The sequence below is a fragment of the Gallus gallus genome, chromosome 18 (assembly GCF_016699485.2).
Source record: "Gallus gallus isolate bGalGal1 chromosome 18, bGalGal1.mat.broiler.GRCg7b, whole genome shotgun sequence".
In the NCBI taxonomy this organism is placed as follows: domain Eukaryota; kingdom Metazoa; phylum Chordata; class Aves; order Galliformes; family Phasianidae; genus Gallus; species Gallus gallus.
Genome location: NC_052549.1, coordinates 10862528 through 10884106, shown reverse-complemented (window position 1 = coordinate 10884106; position 21579 = coordinate 10862528). Strand labels below are relative to the sequence as shown.

Here is a 21579-nt window from a genome sequence, read left to right as displayed (position 1 = left end):
GCTCTGCCTGGGGAGGGTTTCCCGCTCCCCATCTCTCTTCCCTCCGAATTCCCCCCTCTCCTTTGCTTCTTCTCCCCATGCCTTCGTGCCAGGTGTTCTCTGCCCATCCCACAACGAACTCTTTTCCTCTCAGCGTGTGGGAGATCGTGGGGCAGCAAGGCGGGGGGCTCTCAGTGCTGCGGACCTTCCGGCTCATGCGGGTTCTGAAGCTGGTGCGCTTCATGCCGGCCCTGCAGCGGCAGCTTGTCGTCCTCATGAAGACCATGGACAACGTGGCCACCTTCTGCATGCTGCTGATGCTCTTCATCTTCATATTTAGGTGGGTGCTCGGTGAGAGCTCTGCGTTCCGGGGTGTTCAGTGGGATCCCGTGGGGCTGTGAGGGGACCGTGCTGGGGCATTTCTGAGCTCAGAGTCCCGGAGCAGCACTGGCAGTGGCTTGATGACAATCTTCTTTTAATTCTGGCCAAATGAGACATCTGTCTTCGCGAGATGATTTGCAAGGAAAATCCTTCATCTGGATGATTCCTTGACACCACCCCGAGACATCTGTCCCATTCCACGCAGACGAGCCCAGTGCTGAGAATACTGCGAAGGAAGAGGGCAATGTTGCTAAAATAAAGGCAGCGGAAGTGGTGCTCCTGATTCGGCACGGCCTCCTCAGAGAAGCAAAGCTCTGCAGTGGGAATGCTAGCCGTAGGTTTGGGGTAGCCTCAGAATCCTGGATTTGGGTCTGAATTTCATCTGAAGCCCCAAAACAGCCACTCCTCCGTTGTCCCACTGCCGGAAGGCTGATGAAAGCCGCTCTGCTCTGCTCTGTGCAGCAGTGATCCTTCTCCCAGCGAGGCGTTTTGCTCCGAAGCGCTGTTTGCTGCCGCCGTGCTGAACGGAGCTGTGAATAATGTGATTATTCAGGTTACTGGCCGAGAGCAGGGGAAGCCAAATTATTCCTTTAGCTTCAATCTGAAATGAAAGGTATTCTGTTTTCATGTCAAAATCGGGAAAGAAGTGCCGAGCCCCCTGATATGTTCCATTCAGGCTTTTCACAGGAGCCCTTTTTGTCTTCTTGTTCTTCAGTTTAAGCCTGTTTTGCTGAAAATTGTGTCAGCGCAAAGCAGAAAGTCAAAACATTTTGTTTGGGAAGAGCTGAAACAAAATGTTGTGACTGACAAAACACAAAGGAGAAGAAAGGGAAGGAGCGGGCTCACTTTTTGAAGCCGTGCGACAGATTTGACCCACATTGGCTCTCAGTTTGCACGTTCTCGAGGTGTGCTTTCAGCGCAGGAATGACTCATCTGTCAGGAAATGGGGTGGAAGGGCCCTGCTGGGGCCGGGGGCAGCGGCACTGCGGCGGTGCAGCCCCGGCTCAGCACTGCGCTCTCCTCGCAGCATTCTGGGGATGCACCTCTTTGGCTGCAAGTTTGCTTCCGAGCGGGACGGCGACACCCTGCCCGACAGGAAGAACTTCGACTCCTTGCTCTGGGCCATCGTCACTGTTTTCCAGGTACTGAGCATTGAGCAGCCCGACCTGCTGCCCTGTGGGGCTGTGGGGGGTGGGGCGGCTGCGGCACGGCTTGGTGGAGCTCTTGTTGCAGAGGCATTGAAATATGGATGGTAGTTACAGATGGGGGTCGTGTCCAAACCCGGGATGCTTGCAGGTGCCAACATGCTGCTCTCTGTCTCCACACTCCTGAGATGTTTTCTCTGCAGATTTTGACCCAGGAAGACTGGAACAAGGTCCTCTACAACGGCATGGCATCTACCTCCTCCTGGGCAGCACTCTACTTCATTGCCCTCATGACGTTTGGCAATTACGTTCTCTTCAACCTGCTGGTGGCCATCCTGGTGGAGGGTTTCCAGACGGAGGTAATGTTCTCTCACTCGTGCCTTTGTTGGCTTTGAACGTTTCAGGGCCTGCAGACCTGCAGCAGGAATGTGATTTCCGAAGTGGGCAGCAGTGCATTGACCAGTGGTACATGAAAAGAAGTGGGGAAAAATATGAGGTCTTTTTTTGTTGTTGTTCCTTCTTTCTGCTTAGCTGAAGTACAGTTTGATACAGCAAGTCCTTTAAATGAAGGGCTTAAATGAAAAGCATTGTTAGCATTAATGCAGGAGGGAGAACTCAGCGGTGAGTCAGGCACTGCAGATGGGATAACTGCTATGACAGTGCCTTTGAAACAGTTCTCTCCGTGTTTGTGAGCCAGATTAAAACCCTTCCTGAGAACTTACGCAGGCTGCTGGGAGATTAGGAGTGTGATTAACTTCTTTGGCGGTGTGTGCTCATGGAGCTCCTCCTGCTTCCAGCACCGCAATGCTCTCCATTTTAAGGCACCTGGTCCTCATCCCTGCCAACTCCACGCGGCACCCAGGGTGCTGCGGGCTTTTGGGAAGGTTGGGGGGGTCAGCGTGGAGCTGTAATTGCTGTGTCTGAGCTGCCCAGCCGGGAGCTGCACCCCAAAGCGGGGACCTGCGGTGCCCACCCACCCCACAGGAGTTCTGCAGTGTGCAGAGGGGTGGGGGGCTGCGTCCTGCCGGGGACCAGAGGGGGAGCAGCAGCCCAAAGCTGTCCGCTGGGACTGCTTCTATGGCTGTGCTTTTACACGCTGTCTCACTGCTGATAAGTGAGCCGGAGCAGTGGAATATTATTTAAGATTTGTTGCTTGTGTGTCCTAATATCCTACCAGCCTGGGAGCAGCTATGCACAGAACCGTATTTATTTTTATTATTGTTATTATTTTTGCAGTGCAATCTAGAGTTACGTTAATGGAATCGTACCAGGAAATAGCTAGAAGAAGTTCTCTCATTTTTCTGTATCATCTCTCTCTGTGTCGGCGTTTTCTTGTTTAATTGTTACTGCTGTGGCCATTTCTCTCCGTAACCCCCCCTCACCACTCAGCCTGAAGGGAAGGTCACCGCCAGGTTCTCCTCCATAGCTCAGTGTTCCTTTGCCCGAGTGAGAAGAGGTAGAAGGCTCCTTGACTGCTCGCAGAGCGATGACGGCTTTGAAACCAAACCTTTGCCTGTTCAGCCGAGCAAATTGATTCTCTGAAGGTCGCCGGAGTGGCAGAGCCCCGTGTCTCGCCCAAGGCTCAGCCCGGCTGCGCAGCCTCCCCTTCCCCACCCTGCTGTCCCCAGGGGAGGTGACCCCCCCCAGCCCCAGCCCCGCCGCCTGGTTTGGTGCTGGAGCACGTGGCACTCTGCTTGCTTCTGGCTGGCAGCGATTTCCCCCGCTCGCTTGCAGCCAGCTGGCACCGCAGCTCCGCTCGCTGTCATTCACCGCAACGCTGCGGTTTTGTTCCCATGACCGCAGCTTTAAGGGTACGTCTCTGTTGCGCCGGCATCGAGAGGAGAGCACTGAGTGCTGGGACCACGACCAGCACAGCCTCCAAAGCCCGGAGCCCTCTCTGCCCCTCGGGCAATAGCTCTGCCCAACCACCGCGAATTTGATGGCCTTGCACCTGATTCATGCAATTAACCACTTTGCTTACAGTGCTGTTTTGGGTCTCAGGCTTTTAGAGAGGTGTTTTGCTAATCATCTTCCTTCCACATCCTTGTTATTCTGAGCTCTCGGTGCTCCTCCGGTAAATGGAGCGGGTGAAAGAGGGAGCTCAGCGGGAGCTGCTGGGGCCGGGAGCCCACGGGTGGGACCCAGCACAGCCACAGCACCCGGACCTCACGGCCCTGCAGCCCTGCAGCTCCCACACACCTCTCCTTCTGGGCTTCACCAGCGAGCGCACAAAGGATCCTCTCCTCAGCAAAATTAACAGGGATCATCTCTCCCTGTAAACAAACCCCACGTCCCCCCTCCAGCCCTTGCGCTCGACCCTTCCTCTGGGCGAGGTGTTTTTCCATTCTCCTGCAGCTTTCCGGGCTGAAACACAATCTCAGGGCGGCTGCCTTTATCTCCCCAGTCCTTGACTGCCTTTCCTCAATCTGCAAGCACCTCGTTAATTTTAGTGCGTGGCTTTGCAGCCCCAGTTGCTAGGCAGCAAATGTATATAAGCAATCGGGAAAGAAGAAGGAGCTGTTCCAAACTTTGAATATGGAGCAATATATTTTGCCGGGTGGATTTTCTCCCCCTATTTTTTCTTCTTTTTGGCAACCTGCTGCTCTGGTGCAGGAGCACCTCAGGACGTGACGCAGCGCGGCTATTTTTGGGCGCACGTTCTCCGATTGAACTCAGGGCGGGCGTTTGTGCGGGGAAGGTGAGCGGGGGACCCCATCTGATGGAGCTGCTCATTTGAAATCGCTGCCTGAGCGCAGGTCTCTGCCCTGGGGATTTCTCTCTGAAGCAAACAATGGCTCCTCTCTGTCAGACACAGAGCTCCTCTCACGAGGGACTCCCTGACAACGTTATCTCCAACGTGCATTCTTCCATTGGCGATCCTCCCGGCCTCGTCTTGCCTCATTCTCCCTCCCAGCTCTGCCCCTTTCCTTTCCTTGTGCCCTAATTGCTCCCTGGCGCCCCGGGGCCACCCCCAGCCCCGTGCTCAGCCTGCACGGTGTTGCAGTGCTCCGGCTGCAGCAGCAGAACCTGCAGAAAGCAGCACTTGGACTCCAACCAAAGGACTGAAGCCCATTTTCCCCACGTGGAGGTTTTTGGATGGTGTTTTTGTTACATCCTGTATCTTTTGCACCCCTATCGGTTTCACTGGGATTGTCTTTGTGAAGGAAAAGTGTTTCTGTGTTTCCTTTTAATGGTTTTTCCTCCTCTTTCTCTCTTACAAACAGAGACTTTAAATTAAGTGTCCATGGCTAGCAAGACCCCCTGTCCCATGCAGACCCCCAGACCAATCAGAGAATCATAGAAAGCTCCAGGTTGTGAGGGATCGGTCTTTCTTAAACTCTTCATCCCAGCTGGGAGCAGGGCGAGTTCCCCATCTGTGGGTTGCAGGCTGGAGCACCGCTGCTTTGCCCCCGAGGAGCAGTGAGGGCGAGCAGTGAGCGTGCTCAGGGCCACACATCCCACCCCATGCTGGTGAGCCAAGGGCCACGAGTGCTGCTGCTTCCCCAGTGGGTCGGGAGGCACCGAGTTGTGGTGCTGAGAAGAGGTGCTTGGAGGTATTTCACCTGGCTGTGAGAGGGCTGATGTTGTGTTAATCAAACATTCATTAGAAGCCTCCGCTGCTGCCTAATGATGGCATAATAAATAAAGATCCCATTATGCAGCTGCAAAAAGAAAAGAAGAAATCGTGTTTTCAATAATTAGCTGGTGTTTCATTAGCGCAATTATCACTTCGGAGCTGCATCAAGCTCTCTGTCTGAAACACTTAATTTAAAGGTAAGGCTGGCCTCGTCGGGGCTGCTCCCCCAGCTCTCCATCGCGGCCGCACGCCGCCCTTCTCCATCCGCCCTTCCCGTCCCCTCCCTGCCTCTCCTCGTGTTGGTTTTTTTTTTTTTTACTTCCCTCTCATTTCTGCTGTCGAAACTGTGAAAATTGAACCCTCCTTCCCCTTCCTCCCCCCTCCCTGCCCTGTTTCTCCTTCAGGAGATCTCCAAGCGGGAAGACGCCGGCGGGCAGCTGAGCTGTATTCAGCTGCCGGGCGACTCGGCGGCGGTACGTACGGCCACGCATGAGCCCCCACACCCCGTGGTTGTGTCCCTCGTGGTGCCTGGTCACACGCCGTGCTGCCGTCCTCATCGTCGTAGCTGTCGTGTTGTCAGGGGTTGTCGGGGTGTCACCCTTTTCTTTTTGTCGTCCTCACCGTTGAGTCAGCCTCAGTTTTAAGTCCCTTCCTTCTCTGGGGGAGCTGGAGGAATGGAGGTGGGTGCTCTGGGGAGCAGGGTGGCTCCAGGCTCAGCTCTCTGTGCGGTTCTGTAGTGAGGTGAGCTCACCCATGGGGCCTGCAGTGAGCGGGACCAAAGCAGTGCGCTCACACCCATGCAGGTCAGGCAGTGCTGCTGGTCCCCAGGCACATCTGCTCCCTGTGTCCCATGTGGGGCAATGAAGGGAGCTGGAATCAAGTTGGAGCCTGCGAGAGCCCCATGCTCTGTAGGGTGAGGTCGGTCAGAGACACCCGAGCATCCCAGGATGAGGGTTGGGATGTGGGGTCGGGGTGTGCAGGGGGCTGAGGACACCACACATCCCACAAGTGCAGCACACTCCAAGGCTTGCTCTGCTGCCGGCTGCGCGTTTCTCTTCACCACTGCCTTCCCCTTCTGCCCTCTCCAAGAAGTCTGGCTCTTCCTTCAGCACAAAATCCCTTCCTGCCATATCCGAATGCATCCTGTCATGTTGGGTATGCACTGGCAGAGCCACTGTGCCCTGGGGTCCCTCTGGACACGCTCTCCTTTCCCAGGATTGTAACTCCCTCTTCTCTCACAACCCCTTTTCTATCCAGAAAGGCAAGCTGGGAGTGCAGGAGCAGGTAACGGGCAGCGCGCTGGGGCTGGCACTCACTGCTTGCAGGAGATGCTTCTGCCCCCAGATGTGGGGTTTGGTGCTGGGGGAGTCCCCGTGTGGCTCCGCTTTCCCATCTCTGCACATGCTGTGCACCCTCACACTTTCCTCTGGGCTGTTGCAGAGCACTCCAGAAATGCAGCCCCACGTTGCTGTGCTTTCCTGCAGGCTGGGGGCCCTGCTGGGTTTTCCCACTCCTGGCACCCGAGCACCAAACCTCCGTGGGGCACCTGGGACAGCTTGGCCTTGCTGGGGTTCTGGGTTCCTGTTTCCTTCCAGCTAAGGGATACTTTGCTTGGCTTCCCCCCCCAGCACCCTCCTTCCTCTCCTCTCCTCTCTTCCCTCCCGATGTGCATCGCGCTGGGGTTTGGTGCCTTTTGCCAGAAAAGCATTTTTAGCCTCAAATCCTCTTCTGGTGGATTGGCATGGTTCTGGCGAGCACCTTTTCCCACCGGATGGATGCTCACTATACCACACCCTAAGCACCTTTCTGCAGTGCCAATGGACAGAAGCGTGCAGGGAAGTCCCTCACCGGGTGTGTGCTGCGAGATGGAGTGAGCACACCGTGAGCCATGGTAAACCTCAGCCCTTCTGTGGGTGCTGAGCCTGGGTTCTCAGCAGCTCTCAGGATTCAAAATTCATGTAAATCCCCCAGACCTCTGTTGTGTTGCAGCTGGACCTGTTGGCCACCCAGGGGCAGACATTGGATCCTCTCTGCACTGCTGGGTCTTCCGTCAACTGTGTGCCCATGGCTGCAATGCAAAGTCAGCATCCTGAGTCCTTGGTGGCTTCTTTGAGCATCACCAGGAAGCCACGGGATTGCCCACACACGGGGAGTTTCAAGCCATGGTGTATAAATTGAGACAGATGAGGAGGGTCAACTTTTGTCCTGACGTTGCTCATCCTTCCCTGACATCGGTGTGCAATTCCCGCAGCACAAAAACATAAGCAATGCATTCTTTATTTTTTATTTCCCTGATCCCTTTCTGGGGCTGTGTTTGGAATCAGAGGCAGCCAGTCTTCCTGGTAGGAGGTTAATTAGTCTGTGGTATAAATATGTGCATGCCTCATGTTGTGAAAGGTGGTGTTGCATCGTGGTACACAGCTCGGTGGATCTGTAGGTGTGGTGCTGGCAGTGCGGTTCCGTGTGTTCGAGGGGTGTTTGTGCAGGCGGCCCCTCGTTCCCCCTGGCTGAAGTGCTCTGTTTGCTGCAGGGGGATGCATCCAAGTCCGACTCAGAGGGTGAGCTCTTCCTCCGCAGCCTGGAAGAGGAGGGTGGACTGAAGAAAAACTTGTCAAACCCAGTCTGTGAGTACAGAGCCCGGGACACCTGCCATGCGTCACAACCCCTTCTGCTGTGAAAACAATGTATCCTGGGTGGGAAATCCCTCCTGGGGACAATGGCTTCATCTCAGCTGTGGCACACTGTCCAGCTGGAAGGCTGTGCTGCAGAGCTGGGAGCGTGAGCTGCAGGCAAAGGAAATGTGATGACATTCAGATCTGACATCCATTCTATTGGAGTGTCCTCACGGGAGCACAATGGAGGAAGCCCTGAGAGTGTGGGAAGGAGGGGGAAGGAGAGCAGGGAGGGAGCCCAGTGCAGGCAGGGGTCTGCAGAGGAGGAGCAGGTGGGTGTTGGTGGAAGGTTAGGGGTCATATATGAGGGATCTGCTCTCTTCATTGGTACCCAATCCCATTCTCAACATCCTGCTCTTCCCCACCATGCTGTTGGAAAGCTCTCAGCCCCCAAATAACTTTTAGTCCCCTTCCTCTTGATGCATGGAGGAGAAACATACGCTACGCAGGAGCTCTGCCCACCCAAGGGGAGGTTGTGTGCATACCCACAGCAGTGGGACCCTAAAACCTGCCTTGTGCCTTCCAGTGATGGCCCTGAGCGAGCACCCGGAACTGAAGAAAAGCCTCACCCCACCACTCATCATCCACACCGCAGCCACGCCGATGCCCATGCCCAAGAGCGCCATGTTTGGGGATGCAGCGCAGGGCTATGAGTCGCGCCGGGCCAGTGGTGTCTCCATGGACCCCGCTGCCTACGAGCTCAAATCCCCGGTAAGGACTCGAGCATCCTGTGGTTGCCCAACGAGCATTCGTGGGGCACACGTGGCAGCTCTGTGCAGTGTCCATCCGCCTGCCCAAGCCACGAGAACGGCCAGGCACGGCGGGTGGCACGGGCTGACACCATCCCTGTCCCGCAGCCCAGCACCCGCAGCTCCCCGCACAGCCCCTGGAGTGCTGGCAGCAGCTGGCCCAGCCGCCGCTCCAGCTGGAACAGCATCGGCCGGGCGCCCAGCCTCAAGCGGCGGGGCCAGAGCAGCGAGCGCAGGTCCCTGCTGTCTGGGGAAGGCAAGGAGAGCTCAGAGGATGGGGAGAGCTCGGATGAGGAGCGCTCCAGCCGGGCCGGCAGCGTCAACGGCTCCTTACCTCATCGCATGGAGTCGCTGGAAGCAAAGGGCTCCTTCGACCTCCAGGACACCCTGCAGGTGCCTTCTCTGTACCGGACCAGCAGCATGCACAGCAGTCGCACCTCCACCTCTGAGCACCAGGACTGCAATGGGAAAACCTCTCCTGGCCTGCTGGTCCATCAGCTCCACCTGGACGACCCTCGGCCAGACTGTGATGATGCTGATGATGAAGGCAACATGGTAAGGAAGTGCTAAATGCTTGGTTTGGGTTTTTATTTATTTGTTTCTTGCTCATCCAAGTGACATCCGTAGCTCTTGGGAGCATTCTGGTGGGCACAAAGCCACAGCTAAGGCGGGGGCTGAATGTCACCACCACCACAGCTGGGGGTCACCAGGAGCAGTCTGGGTGGTGGCATTACATTAATTACCTCAGAGCTGTATCAGAGCATTCAGGATGGAGATATCAGGTTCTAGTTAAATGTATGGAGCCATGGCTATCTTGGCTGCCATCTCTGGAGGCAACGGAAGTGTGTGGGTGGGGTGCTAAGGAGGTGGTTTTGTGATGGTAGGTCAGGCTGATGGTTGGACTTGGTGATCTTGAGTGTTTTTTTCCAGCCCAGATGGTGCTATGATTTTACTCTATGATTGCACAACTCTGTTTTTTCCTTTTTTTTAATTTTTAGTAAGTAAACATCCCCGCTCACCAGCCAGTATTTGGATTTCGGCTCCCATCCATAGGAACAATCTCTGTTGACATCAACAGGCAGTGCAAAGGCAAAGTTTGGCCCACAAGTCCTGTGGAGGCATTAGTCCTGCAGAGATGGTGATCATTTCCAAGGCTTTGCATTAATTTCAATATGAAGAGGCATTAGTCCATGAGTGTCTCCCTTTCACAGGCCTGAAAAGTGCTATTTAGGAAACATTAGCTAAAAGCATGGCAGCAGGAGAAGAAAAATCAGCTGTAATTTTGAGCTGATTAGAGCAGCAGATAGTAAAGCAGCATCTTTACATCAGAAAGTAAAGCTTTGCATATTCTCTGCATCCGCACTTTCAAACCACTGCACGGAATTTGCCATGTGCTGCCTCTGCTCAAATGGTGTAAATGCTCCCAGACTGGGGAGTCAGGGGACGTGTGGCAGTGTGGTTGGAGCCTCAGGACAGGCTCGTTTGGGGGCATTTTCAGCTCTTGAAGGTTCTCTCCTTGTTCTGTGGGTCAAAAGGTGCAGTGGTTGGGTGGGATGTTTGATGGGTTGCTGATGGGGTTTGGGTACAGCCACGTGATGGTAACCAGGGCAGTAATGAGGGCCGTAGCTTTTGGGCATGATTTTACTGTATTTCACTGAGTTTGCTGAATGAAAATGGGATTTGGAGCATGTGAAAGGATGCGAAAGGCAGTGGTGACTCCAGAGAGCAACCGGGAGGAGAAAGAGAGCTTGTGCTGGCAGAATAGAGTCGCTCAGCCGTAAATCGCCTTTAAAACAAGCCATTATCCCATTACATCTCCAGCATGGATCCTCAGCCTGGGATTTTTACTGATTGTCTTAACCCGGTTTTTAACCTCCATAAAACAAATTGAATTTTTAAGAATAGGAGTGGTAATTATTTTTGGAAAAAGCACTATTAGAAGTGATCGAGGGGCCACACTCTTCATAGCTGGCAGGGGATGGCTCTTATGGCCAACGTGCGCTGATTTCTGGGTTCACGTGCCCTGTGGGTGCCCTCCTTTCCTCGCAGCTCGTGGTGGGACACGTCCCTCCTGCCCCTCCCCACGGCTCCCAACGCACTGCTCAATCAGATGCATGTTTTTCGTCTTTATTGTGGTGGCTGTTTTTAGTGGAAACCAAATGTCTTCTTTCTGCGTGCTGAGCTCTGACCAAGCAGGGTTAGACTACAGGTCCTTGAATTTTCTTCTGTGGAGCTCAAATGTATGGGGAAAGGACAGGCAAGGCAGGGTTATGGATCACGCTCTGCCCCGCTGCGTCTGCTGGGATGTCCTCAGCTGGCAGCTGCCTTTCCTGGCGCCCCGAGATGTGAACTCACTGCAAAGCACTGCAGCAGATCAGAAAATACTGCTTAGATTGGTGAAACGGCTCTCCAGGTTGAGGAGTTTTTCCTTTGTGATTTTCCCCTGACATTTTGGGGTTTTCTTTGCCCTTGTGTGAGCCTTGGCAGAGTCAGGAAAAAAATGCCATTATTTTGTTAAATTGAAAAAAATAAATTAGAACTCCCTTACCAATGGAAGAAGAAAAGAACTCAACTGTTATTCAGATCAAAGCGATCCTAAATATGCCCTTCTGCAACAAAGCTTAACGAGCTCTCCTTGCTGGATGCTTTTGATTGCTGCCACACAGAAATAAAGGCAGTGTGAAGTTGCCTTTGGATCTCCCAGACTCCCGTTATATTAGTGCTGCTCCACTGCCTTCAGAGAGCTTATCCGGAATTTCCATTGCTCAGAATCAGGCCCTGCCTGCTCTTTTCCCCTGAAGTACGAAATCGGGGGTACAAAATCTGTTCCTCGTGGCACAAATGTAGACAGGGAGATCAGCCGTGCAAACCCACGCAGGCAGCAGATCTGTACCTCACTGAGCTGAGATCCGCTGCCTGTTGGGTTTGCATGGCAGGACCTGGGGTTGGGGGTCTGTGCTGGAGGATCTGCTGACCTGGGCTGTGTTATCGGTCCCTGCTTGTGCCAGCTGCAAAACTTCTGTATTGTGGAAAGGGAAGAAAAAAACCCAAATGCTGAGTGCTCAGCATGGGATTGAGGAGAGTACCCAATGTGTCCCCTCCTCCCAGGGGCAAAATCCCCATTGCAATCGCAGCTCTGATCCTCCCTGGCTATTGCACTTCCTCCTGTGCCGTTCTGCTGCTCCCCCAGACCACCCCAGCCTGCCCCTGCTGCACAGCTAAAATGAAATAATCAGGTCCTGAGCGCCTCTGTGCAGCTTCGAGCTTGCCTGGAGGTCTGTTGCTGCTCGTAGAGCGTTTTTCAGCAGTTCCCCCCTATCCTTATAATAAATCTTTTATAAATCTAACCCTCTCCCTTACTCCAAGGAGTGCATCAGTCATCCTTTAATGCCAGCTGCCTTTCATCCTGCCCTCAGAACTACATTAATATCTGGAAGTTCTAAAAAAAGAAGCTATTTATCAGCAGCTCTCCTTAGCGGGGGCCGGGGGGGGCGTGCTATGGGGCAAAGGCAGCCAACATCTCTGCATCCCAGTGTGCAGAGGGGGGGCAGCCAGTGGGAGCCATTGGGGCTTTGGTGAAGCCACCAGCAGGCAAATTAAAGAGCAGTTTTCTTCTCCCCGAGCCCCCCCTGCCCAGTCTTTATTCATCCTGTCCAGGTGTGTTTTATGGACAAATAGATATGATTTAAATAACATAATTGATATATGGCTGGGAGCATAATGCAGGCTTGAGCAGCAATCAGGCTGATTGTGCGCTGTGGATGCGTGTCTGGACCTTGCAGAGGAAGCGTTTGCTGGGACTTGGGCTGGAAGCGCTCGCTTTTCATTTTGCAAACATCTTGCATTTGGCACAGCGTACCGAACCGTGCCCTTCCACCCGTGGAAATCTGGAGTCATTCCTTTGCTTTAGATTCCCGTGGCTGTACTCCGGGACAGCTCTTGGCCCCGCTCAGAGCAGCGCTGTGCTGCCCTCGTGCTGACACGCCGAGTGGGGCCGCGATGGAAGATCGCTTTCTGCCTTTGTTATCTGACTGAGCCCATGAACCGAGAGCTGCAACAATTAGACAAACCCCAAAATATCTTTGGCATTAGAATTGGACAAAAAGAATAGAAAGAAGCATTCTGTGCTGCTGACGCATTACCATTCACTACAAATCCCCATGATAAATACCAGAACTGCTTTGAATACTGGATACTCCTGGAAAGCTTCCAGCTTGCAAAATGAACCGGACGGAGCCGCAGCGATGCTCCGTGTCCTGGGGCAGCAGTCCCTGCTCTGCCTGCGACTTCGAGCAGACATCAGAGTTGATCCATTTATTTCTTTCTATTACATCTATGGATAATGCAGCGGAGCGGGCTGCTGGGAGGGACAGCACAGCCCCAGGATGCGTGCTCTATTAAATGTAGTTCAGAGTAAGGGGAGCGGTTCTGCCTCCTTGCCTGGAGTTGGAAAAGGAATGCACAAACAGTCCAAATGTGGCCAGAACCCACTGGTGTGCTGGGCCTGGGGTGTGCTGGCATGGGAAGGGAGGGAATGATGAACAGCTGAAGGAAGGTGGCAGGAAAATCCAGCTGGTTTGTTCCTTAGACCTCTCCTTTTATTTTCACAAGGTTGTTTTCGTTCCGTGAAGGGTTCAGGTTGTCACCAAGTGCTTTCATTAAGGTGGGCACTACACTAGCAATTACCCATCGCTAATGAGACCCCTGGCTGAGTGCATACAGTAGCAGAAAGCATTGCTTCCATTCCACTCAATTACCCTGACAAATCCCATTTTTACAGTCCAGAGTACCACAAATTGCTAACAGTTTGGCTCTAAGCGAGGACAGAATCCCCCCTTCCCCATTTCCAAGATGAAGCACACACAGTGCCGGAGCCCTGCTCCCTGGGCATCATGTGTGGGAGTGGGGAAATAGGGGCAATGAATGAGCAAGGACTCATCTTAATTTGTCCGTGACTGCGAAGCGCTGCAGTGATGTTGCATGCACTGCTCTGTGGGTTCACCTCCTGGCCTCCCTTTGGACACCCAAGGTGAGAAGACCTCACCCCGAGGCTGCTGCAGCCAGGAGCAGACGTTCCCTCGGTGCTGGATTTTCTTGTCTTCACTTGATCTGTTGGCCAAAGCATTGCAGTCTGCCCTCCTGCCCTTGAGCAGCCTTTCCAATGGTCTCAAATACGTGTGGCTGAGGATGCTCTGTGGTTTCAAGGAGGAATTAATTCAGGGGAGTTGGATGACCCGCGCTCACCCAGGAGGTCAGACAGGCCACGATGTTCCCTTCTGCCTTCATAATCCAATGCCTGATCTGGTCATGCTGAATGAGAGGCACATGCTTGCCATTGTGTTCCTACACTGAAATGCGCTTCCAAATGGTTTCTTTGGCTTTCCAGTGGTGTGCAGACGTAGGGCTTGGCCCAGCAGGCAGCAGGAACCCCTCAGAAGATTCAGGTAAGCACCTGCTGAGAAGCTGGAGGGCTTGTGGCTGAGCTGAGCAGGTTGTGGGTCCTCTTGGCGGAGGGTTTTACTTGCCATCTCCATCCTTTTAGGTTGCCACATGCTGGATGCACTGTGCACAGCAGGCAGGAAGATGTGACCGCTCATGGCATCAGCACAGCTCTAACCCTTCTCCTACAGGTCCTTTAGGGGAAGGCTTTTTTCCTTTGGTTTTACTGAGTACCTGGAGATATTTGTTCAGTTACAAACTTCCCTGAGCCCTTTGCTTGGGAGCTCTGGGGGCGATAACTCTTCTCTCTGTTTTTCCTCCTGGTACATCTTTGCTCTCCATCTTCCTCCTAGAGCAAAAGGGACCGCATGAAGGCCTGGGTACGGGCACATCTCCCCACCTGCTGCAAGGAGAGGGACTCCTGGTCCATCTATGTCTTTGCTCCTCATTCCAGGTAAGGGAGGACGTGTGGTAGGGCGTGCTGGGCACCGATGCCTCAGAGAAATCTAACTTTGCAGTCAGTGCACGCTTACAACACAGCAAAGGATCCTCCTTGCCCTGCCAAAATCTCTCAGTGCAGACTTTTCTGTCCTCCCTTTTCTCCCTCTCCTCACCTGGAGGACCCGAGTGCTGCCCTTCCTAAAGCCCAGCCATGGGGCGGGTGGGCTCCAGGATCCCAAACCCATTCTCTGGACACTGCCCACATGTAATGAGCTGATGGGCCCTGGGCAGCGTTTGGGTTCATTCATACAGAGATTAGAGAGATTTTCAGAAACAGACTTAGGGGAATGTAATATGGCATTATAAATCCTGGGTCAGTGTACAACCATCTGTCACAATAAATAGCTTCTGTTCCTTTGGCTGTGTGCACTCAGCCCTTACGCTGGAGGTATTTAGAATCACAGAATGGTTGGGGTGGAGGAGACCTCAAAGATCATCCAGCTCCAACCCCTCTGCCATGAGCAGGATTGCTAACCACTTAATCAGGCACCAGACCAGGTTGTCCCAGACTCCATCCAACCATTTCTTCCTGTATATAAGCTAAAGCTGAACTCCATGAAGCAGGCAGGGCTCAGACCCACACCTGGCTGCCTGTCTGAGCTGTGCAAGCAGCTGCTGTGCTTCGAGCAAGACTAAGTCCCCCATGAATGTTGCTGGGGCTGGAAATTTGTGGTTCTAATTTGAAATCGATCTTTGCAGCTTGAGTCCTTTCCTTTTCATACCCAGATGTGCCTGCAGCATGGGGCTCTGCCAGGGAGGGGATTGCAGAACTGTGGCTCTTCTGCTTTGCAAACAGGGAGCTCAGTTCCCCGGCTGTGCTGGAGCTGCAGCAGCGCGCTGTGCTGTCCCCACCAGCCGCGTGCTAACAGCCTGTCTGTGCGCTGTCTTCTTTTCCCATTTCTTGGCAGGTTCCGTCTGATGTGCAATAAAATCATCACACACAAGATGTTTGATCACATCGTCTTGGTGATCATCTTCCTCAACTGCATCACCATCGCCATGGAACGGCCCAAAATCGAGCCTCACAGCGCTGTGAGTTTGAGTGTAATGTTTTCCATGTTCTTTGTGGAGGCAGCACATGTGGCTCAGTCCCCACTGCCGTGCATTTGGGCTCGTGCTTTTCCTTTGTGAAGTGCAGAGCTGCCGGTGTCCGTGCTGAGGTGGGTGTGGGGAGGTGCGGGGAGATGTCCCAGGGAAGGCTTTTCCCCACCTCCTGCTCCATGAGCTGCTGCTGCTCCTGCCCCCCTGGTTCACAGAACAGGAGCAGAGCTCACGGCCTGCCACACATCCAGGCCCCCCGTGCAATATCCCATTTCTGCAAGTATGATCAAGGCTTTAACGCGTGGCACAGGCACGACATCTGTCTCTGTTTCCTTCTCTGATCAACCTTCGTTTCTTCCATCTGTTGTTCGTGGGCACGTATGGATGGTGAGAAGGGAACAGAGGAAACCATTCCTTTTGTACTTTTCTCTCCCCTTTGTGTGAGATCTCTGCTGTGACACAAGGAAAACTGGATTGATATGTGCACTGTAATTCCACTCCCCTGAGCCATTCTGGTTTCATAGATTGTGCAGAGATTTTTCAGGCCAGACCCTCACAGAACCCACTTCCATCGCTCAGAGGGGCAGAACCGTCCGTTGCTCTTTTATTTTAGCATAGGCTGTGGCTGAGATGTATGCTGGGCTCTCGCTGATGTATTCCAAAGACTGCTCATATCGCAACCGTATAGAATCGCGGTTTGTTGTCGTAGGCGTGTCAGGCTGTTCATTTTCATGGATCTTCGATGTTAGACCTCAAAACCGGAGTCTTGGCTGCTCCGTGCCTATTTTAAGCTTTCCTCATAGTCCTCTTTACTGAATTGGTTTGCCTGGAGGTCCCTCCCCTAGATTCGTTTTTTCCCTTTGATTATCACGCAGCCACGATGCATCACCTCGCAGCTGTGAGACGGCAGCGGGGCGCCCTGTCAGCCAATGTGGCAGGAAGAAATCATCCCCTGCTCCCCACATGGGACACCCTGCAGATCCTATGGGCTTCCTTGAGCCCCTTGCTGTATCCCTTGAGAGCTGCCAGCTCTGACTCTGAGGCTGCCATGGGGCCTCCCCTCAGCCCTCTCTTCTCTAGGCCAAACAACCCAGCGCTCGTCTGGGTTGATCAACCTTCATACATCTTCCCCTCTAGATGCTTCATGATCTCTGCAGCCCTCCTTTGGGCACTCTCTCCTGGCTGTATATCCTGTTTGCATTGTGGCACCCAAAACTGCACTCAGTGCTCATGGTGGAGCAGCGGTGGTGTGGTGCAGAGCAGACAATTCCTTCCATTGCCCGGCTGGTAATGTCGTGCTTGGTGCAACCCAGCAGCACCAGCAGCATCAGTCTGTAGCCAAAATGAAACCAAAGTGTGGCATCCAGGGCTGGAGCTGAGCTTGAGCTATGGTGTGGGTGCAGCAGAGAGGAGCGGGGCTGCCAGGAGCAGCGCCCATGCCCTGCTCACAGGGACAGAGCTCTCATCTGGAAACCCAGAGTTAGTTTAGCTTCAGTTGGTTAAAATAATTGTCCTTTGCCTCTCCGAGCTGTGGATTTTCTGGCTGCTTCACACGAGGTCTCATTCCCTGCCCCAGTTTCAGCTGGCTTATCAGAACGGGATGCTGCTGCCAGCCAACACGCGCTCCCCATCTCAGAGCGCACAACATGGGCTGCAGAGATTATCCTCCAACACAGCCACGTGCTCACCAGGGAGGGCTGTAATATCCTCGTCTCTCCCCCACGCTATTGTCATTTTATCTCCAGCACCACCAGCAGGTCCCTGCCCCTCCCCACGCAGCGCCCGCCCCGCAGCACTCCTTTGTGTGCCCAGCAGAGACGGTTCCTATCGCGGCGCCCGCAATCACGCTGCAGGTCCAGGACCTCATTAATTATGGGCCCAGGATGGAAACAAACTGCTCTGTGGTTCCTGAGTCACTTTCAGTAAATCATGATCTGACAAGTGAGAGGGTTGCCAAGGTGTTTTGTCCTGTTTGAATTGCATCTCATTTTGTTCGAGAGATCTGCTTCTCTTACAGGATTGCTCTGTGGGGAGCAGCAGAAATAAATCCCAAATTGTTATTAGCAGAACTGGGGCTGGTTCAATTGCGTGCATACAGGCACAGTCACCAGTTTCTTCCAACTTCCACCTTCTGCTGTCCATTTCTCAGCACAGGCAATCAGAGATTGCTTAGGGATTAGGGAGAAGTGTAATTTATTTAATGATCATCATTAAAAGGAAAGGTTTCTGCTAACTACAGATAGGGAGCCAGGCCGCGCTCTCATCTGTAATCACTAGCTGCTATTGCGGCACAGTGGCAGTGAGGACTGCACGGTCTGGTGGATAGTGCAGGGACTGGGAGCTGAGATGAGGCTGTTGGGCTCCATGCCCAGCTCCAGCCCGTGGCTCTGGGCAGGAGAACGACCCTTTGGGGCAGCTCTCAGCTGGCAGCAGCCTCCAGAGCTCCGCTGGCTTTGGTGGAGCTGGGACAGGTCCTGGCAGCCACGCTGCAGCCTCCCCTGAGCCCTGCTGGCCTTGCAGCACAGCCACGCTGACATTGACTTCATGTACTGCGAATTGGGAGCGTGGTGATATTTGCACTGTGCGGTGACGTCTGCAGTGAGAGCAGAGAGAGATCTGCCATGTGGGTTCCAAGGGCAGCTGATGTCCCCGCGCCTCCTGGGGAGGCAGGTGGTGGTTCGGGGGGGGGCAGGTGGTGGTTTTGGGGTGCACTGGGCTCTGAGGGCAGAGGGTGCTGCTGCCCTCTCCATGTTGCTGACACGGCTGCAGGCAGCACAGAAGCACTGACGGCATTGGTCTAAAAGCATCGTGTAAAGCATCGTCTCTCCTTTTCTCTTCTATAGGAGCGGATCTTCCTAACGCTCTCCAACTACATCTTCACAGTGATCTTCCTGACTGAGATGACAGTTAAGGTAAATGAAGCCAGAGGAGAAGTGTGCCTGTATGGTATTAGTGATGTTTTATTGCAGTGGATGTGCAAAACCCATCGGTCTGCCAGCAACGAGGGAGGTGAATGTTTTCATCTTCTGAACCATATCTGAATGCCCACCACACACCTTATGCTGAGCACATTTTACATCGAAACAATCTCACTGAAGCTGCTCTTGATTTACACCATTATGGGATGCTTCAATTCAGCAATCCTCCCCTATTCAGCAGAGCTCTCCAGCACATGCTTAGCATCAGCCATGCATGTAAGTCCCATTGTCTTCAACAACCCATTGTCCTCACAACCCAAGCAGCTCCGTGCCTTCCTGAGCAGGCAGAGACTGGAGCACCTTGAAACACTGCTGGGTTTGAGGCGGGAGGCTCAGAAACACACTGCTGTAAATCTCTCTTGTGTCATTCATAGTGATCAATTCAATTCAGTAATGAACAATTGCTCTCTGGAAAGCTTCTCGAGTTTCCATGTTTGCAAAGCTTGTAAATGGTTGCTTGGGTCGGCCGCTCTACACCTTTACTGCAGGAATCTGTAGAGATAAAACACCACCCAACTTTATACGTCAGAGCTGAAGATGTTAGCAGCACTTCTGTGCCGCGTGCCTTAGCTGCACTGAAAATATATCAGCTGTAAGGGACAATGTGGGGTATACCTACAGAGTTATTGTACAGCCCTTGAAATACAACACTTTGCTGATTTGTCTAATTAGGCTTCTATCCTGGGAAGCAAATGGACTTGCAGACTTGTATCTGTAAATAATGCATCCTCAGCAGGTTGCTATCTGGGAGAAACGCATTGGATGCAAAAGTCATAATTTGTTGCAACTTGTTGTCCGGGCAGGTGGTGGCACTGGGGTTGTGCTTTGGGGAGAAAGCCTACCTGAAGAGCAGCTGGAACGTGCTGGATGGGGTGCTGGTCCTCATCTCCGTCATCGACATCCTCGTCTCAATGGTGTCGGACAGTGGCACGAAAATCCTGGGGATGCTGAGAGTGCTGAGGCTGCTGAGGACACTGCGGCCCTTAAGGTGAGCAGAGGGTGAAGGAGACCTTATGGAGCACAGGGGCCGTGCAGCAGTTGTGCAAGGGAAGGGACAGTGTTCTGCTGAGCCCTCGGCAGCTCCGGGCTCTTGCAGCGCTTTGGGAGCAGCCCCACGTGCAGCAGTGAGCTGATCGATGCCTCTTCTGCTCATTAAAACACACATCCCCTGCTATTTGTGTTCTCATTTGCTCTGTGCAAAGTGCAGCTTAACAGCTTCTTCTCCCCCTTTCCTTCAGGCAGTCAATGGCTTTTGTAACACAGGAGGAAATTAGTAGCAGGTGGCAGATCATTTGTAAGGAAACAGAGACTGAACTGCCGCTTAACCTAGAATGCAAGGAACCTTGTCCCTCCATTCCCCACTGTTTTGAAAACGTCCCTGGTGTGGTGAAAGCAGCCCCAGCCCTGGCAGCAGCACCACCAGAACCACCCCTTCCTGCAGGTATGGCTCCTGTCCTGGACCCCAAGCACGGGGTCTCACTCTGCGCTCAGTGCAGTTCCTCTTTAGTGCTGCTGTTGCTGCTCTGGTTACGCAGCAGCTTATTAACCTTCCTGCTCAAAGCGCCTTTGTGTGCTCGCCGTATCTTCCTTCATAAAAGGTTCAATTTGAGTCAAGTTCTTCACTTTTATGACAACAAAAAGGACTCTGCTTCTGACAAAGATGCTGTTTTACTGCTCTGGTGTGAATAATAAGTCAAAATAACAGTGGCCATGCCCGTGCTTCGGTGTCTTTCAAATATTCTCAACAGCTGTGGAAGGGGATCTGTTGAAGTGGGCGATGTGCACATTGTGGGTGGTGAGTTGTAGGACACGAGCTGCTTTAATTGCTTTTGTCTGGACACAGCTCAGTGTGCCGTGGTTCATCTCTGGCCATAGGCTGACTTCCTATCTGACTCACATTCAGACCTGATTTTCTGTGCATGTCCCCCACATGAGCTGTTGTTTCTGGGAGGAGCTTCTGCCCTATTTCTGAATTGTAGGATCTGCTCTGCTTTTCTGATCTGGCAGCTTTTTGACCCGAAATACAGAATAACCTGGATACCTCTGGGTAAAAGCAGGACAGCTTCCCATCTCCGGCTGCGGGACGCAGTCCTCTGCAGCCACTCATGTCCGTGAGCAGTCTGCAGTGCTGGGGAACAGTGCACCGAGCAGCTGCGGGGTGGAGGAAGAGCTGCCATCTGGAGCGTGTGCGGGGTTAGACCCTTCCTCTGCTATTCCATTCCTGCTGGCATTTGATATGTTTTCTCAAGAGAGCGTCTGAGTGTTTTCAGCCAACATACGGCTTCATACTACAAAGGAAATGTAAAAAGACAGCAACAAGCCCTTTCTCTAAATATGTTCGCAATCAGTTCTATTCCCCTGTAATTAGATTTGTAGGAAATGAAAAAGCAGCCATCAAACTGGGGGCTTTTCAGTAAGTCGTAAATCTCGGCGTGTGGAAACCCATCTGCCTCAGCGCCGCACATCTGGGCTGCCCCGCATGGCTCTGCCCATTCCCCTGCGCTGCCACTGCCCTGCAGGGCTCCAGGACTGCGCTGCCACTGCCCCACGTCTGCAGCTGGACTGACCTGGGATGGCAGACAGCACTTCATGCTCTGTGGCTCTGCTCCCCGTGCTGAGATGGAGACCTCTCTGGACCCTGAGCCGTGGCTTTTCCTGTCCTGGAAAGTGACTGCTCACCCTCAGCAAAGGGACCTGGCTGCCCTCTGTGCTCTCTTGCCACGAGCAGTAAGGAGGACACCGTCAGAGAGGAGCCACACTGAGCTCAAAGGCAGGGACAGCCCTCGTCACCTTGACTTTGGCTTTTCTGTTCGCTAATTGGAAGGAGTTCTTGCAAAAAGACCTGCCTTGTTCTGTCTCACTCTCTCCTGTGAAAACAGCCCTGCTGCTTTATGCAACACTCAAAGCAGCACATGCTTTTCCACTGGCACGGGCGCAAAGCCACGTGTGCCAATCATGGGCTTTTGATTGCATGATTGATTATCAGCGTCCAGACTGAACCCGTGAGGATTCCAGCCCAGTTTTATGACCAAAATTCCAAAAATATATTTTCAAAGGAGTGACATTCAAAGATGTTTCCATGACCCTCTGATGTTTCAGCCAGTAGAGAGATTGCTT

At 53.2% G+C, this 21579-nt stretch overlaps 1 protein-coding gene across 3 annotated transcripts in view; it reads left to right on the top strand.

Moving 5' to 3' along the window:
• The window catches only part of CACNA1G (calcium voltage-gated channel subunit alpha1 G), a 108362-nt gene that overhangs the window by 46853 nt on the left and 39930 nt on the right, over positions 1–21579 (top strand). For 2 of the 3 annotated variants that reach the window (XM_040649886.2, XM_040649884.2), the window contains exons 12-22: positions 134–319; positions 1388–1502; positions 1709–1864; positions 5487–5555; positions 7613–7706; positions 8281–8465; positions 8612–9058; positions 14296–14396; positions 15352–15475; positions 18328–18396; positions 19266–19450. In XM_040649886.2, coding sequence (XP_040505820.1) covers positions 134–319; positions 1388–1502; positions 1709–1864; positions 5487–5555; positions 7613–7706; positions 8281–8465; positions 8612–9058; positions 14296–14396; positions 15352–15475; positions 18328–18396; positions 19266–19450 — 1731 coding nt within the window. The remainder of the gene's footprint in view (positions 1–133; positions 320–1387; positions 1503–1708; positions 1865–5486; positions 5556–7612; positions 7707–8280; positions 8466–8611; positions 9059–14295; positions 14397–15351; positions 15476–18327; positions 18397–19265; positions 19451–21579) is intronic. The other variant, XM_040649894.2, reaches the window with a different exon arrangement.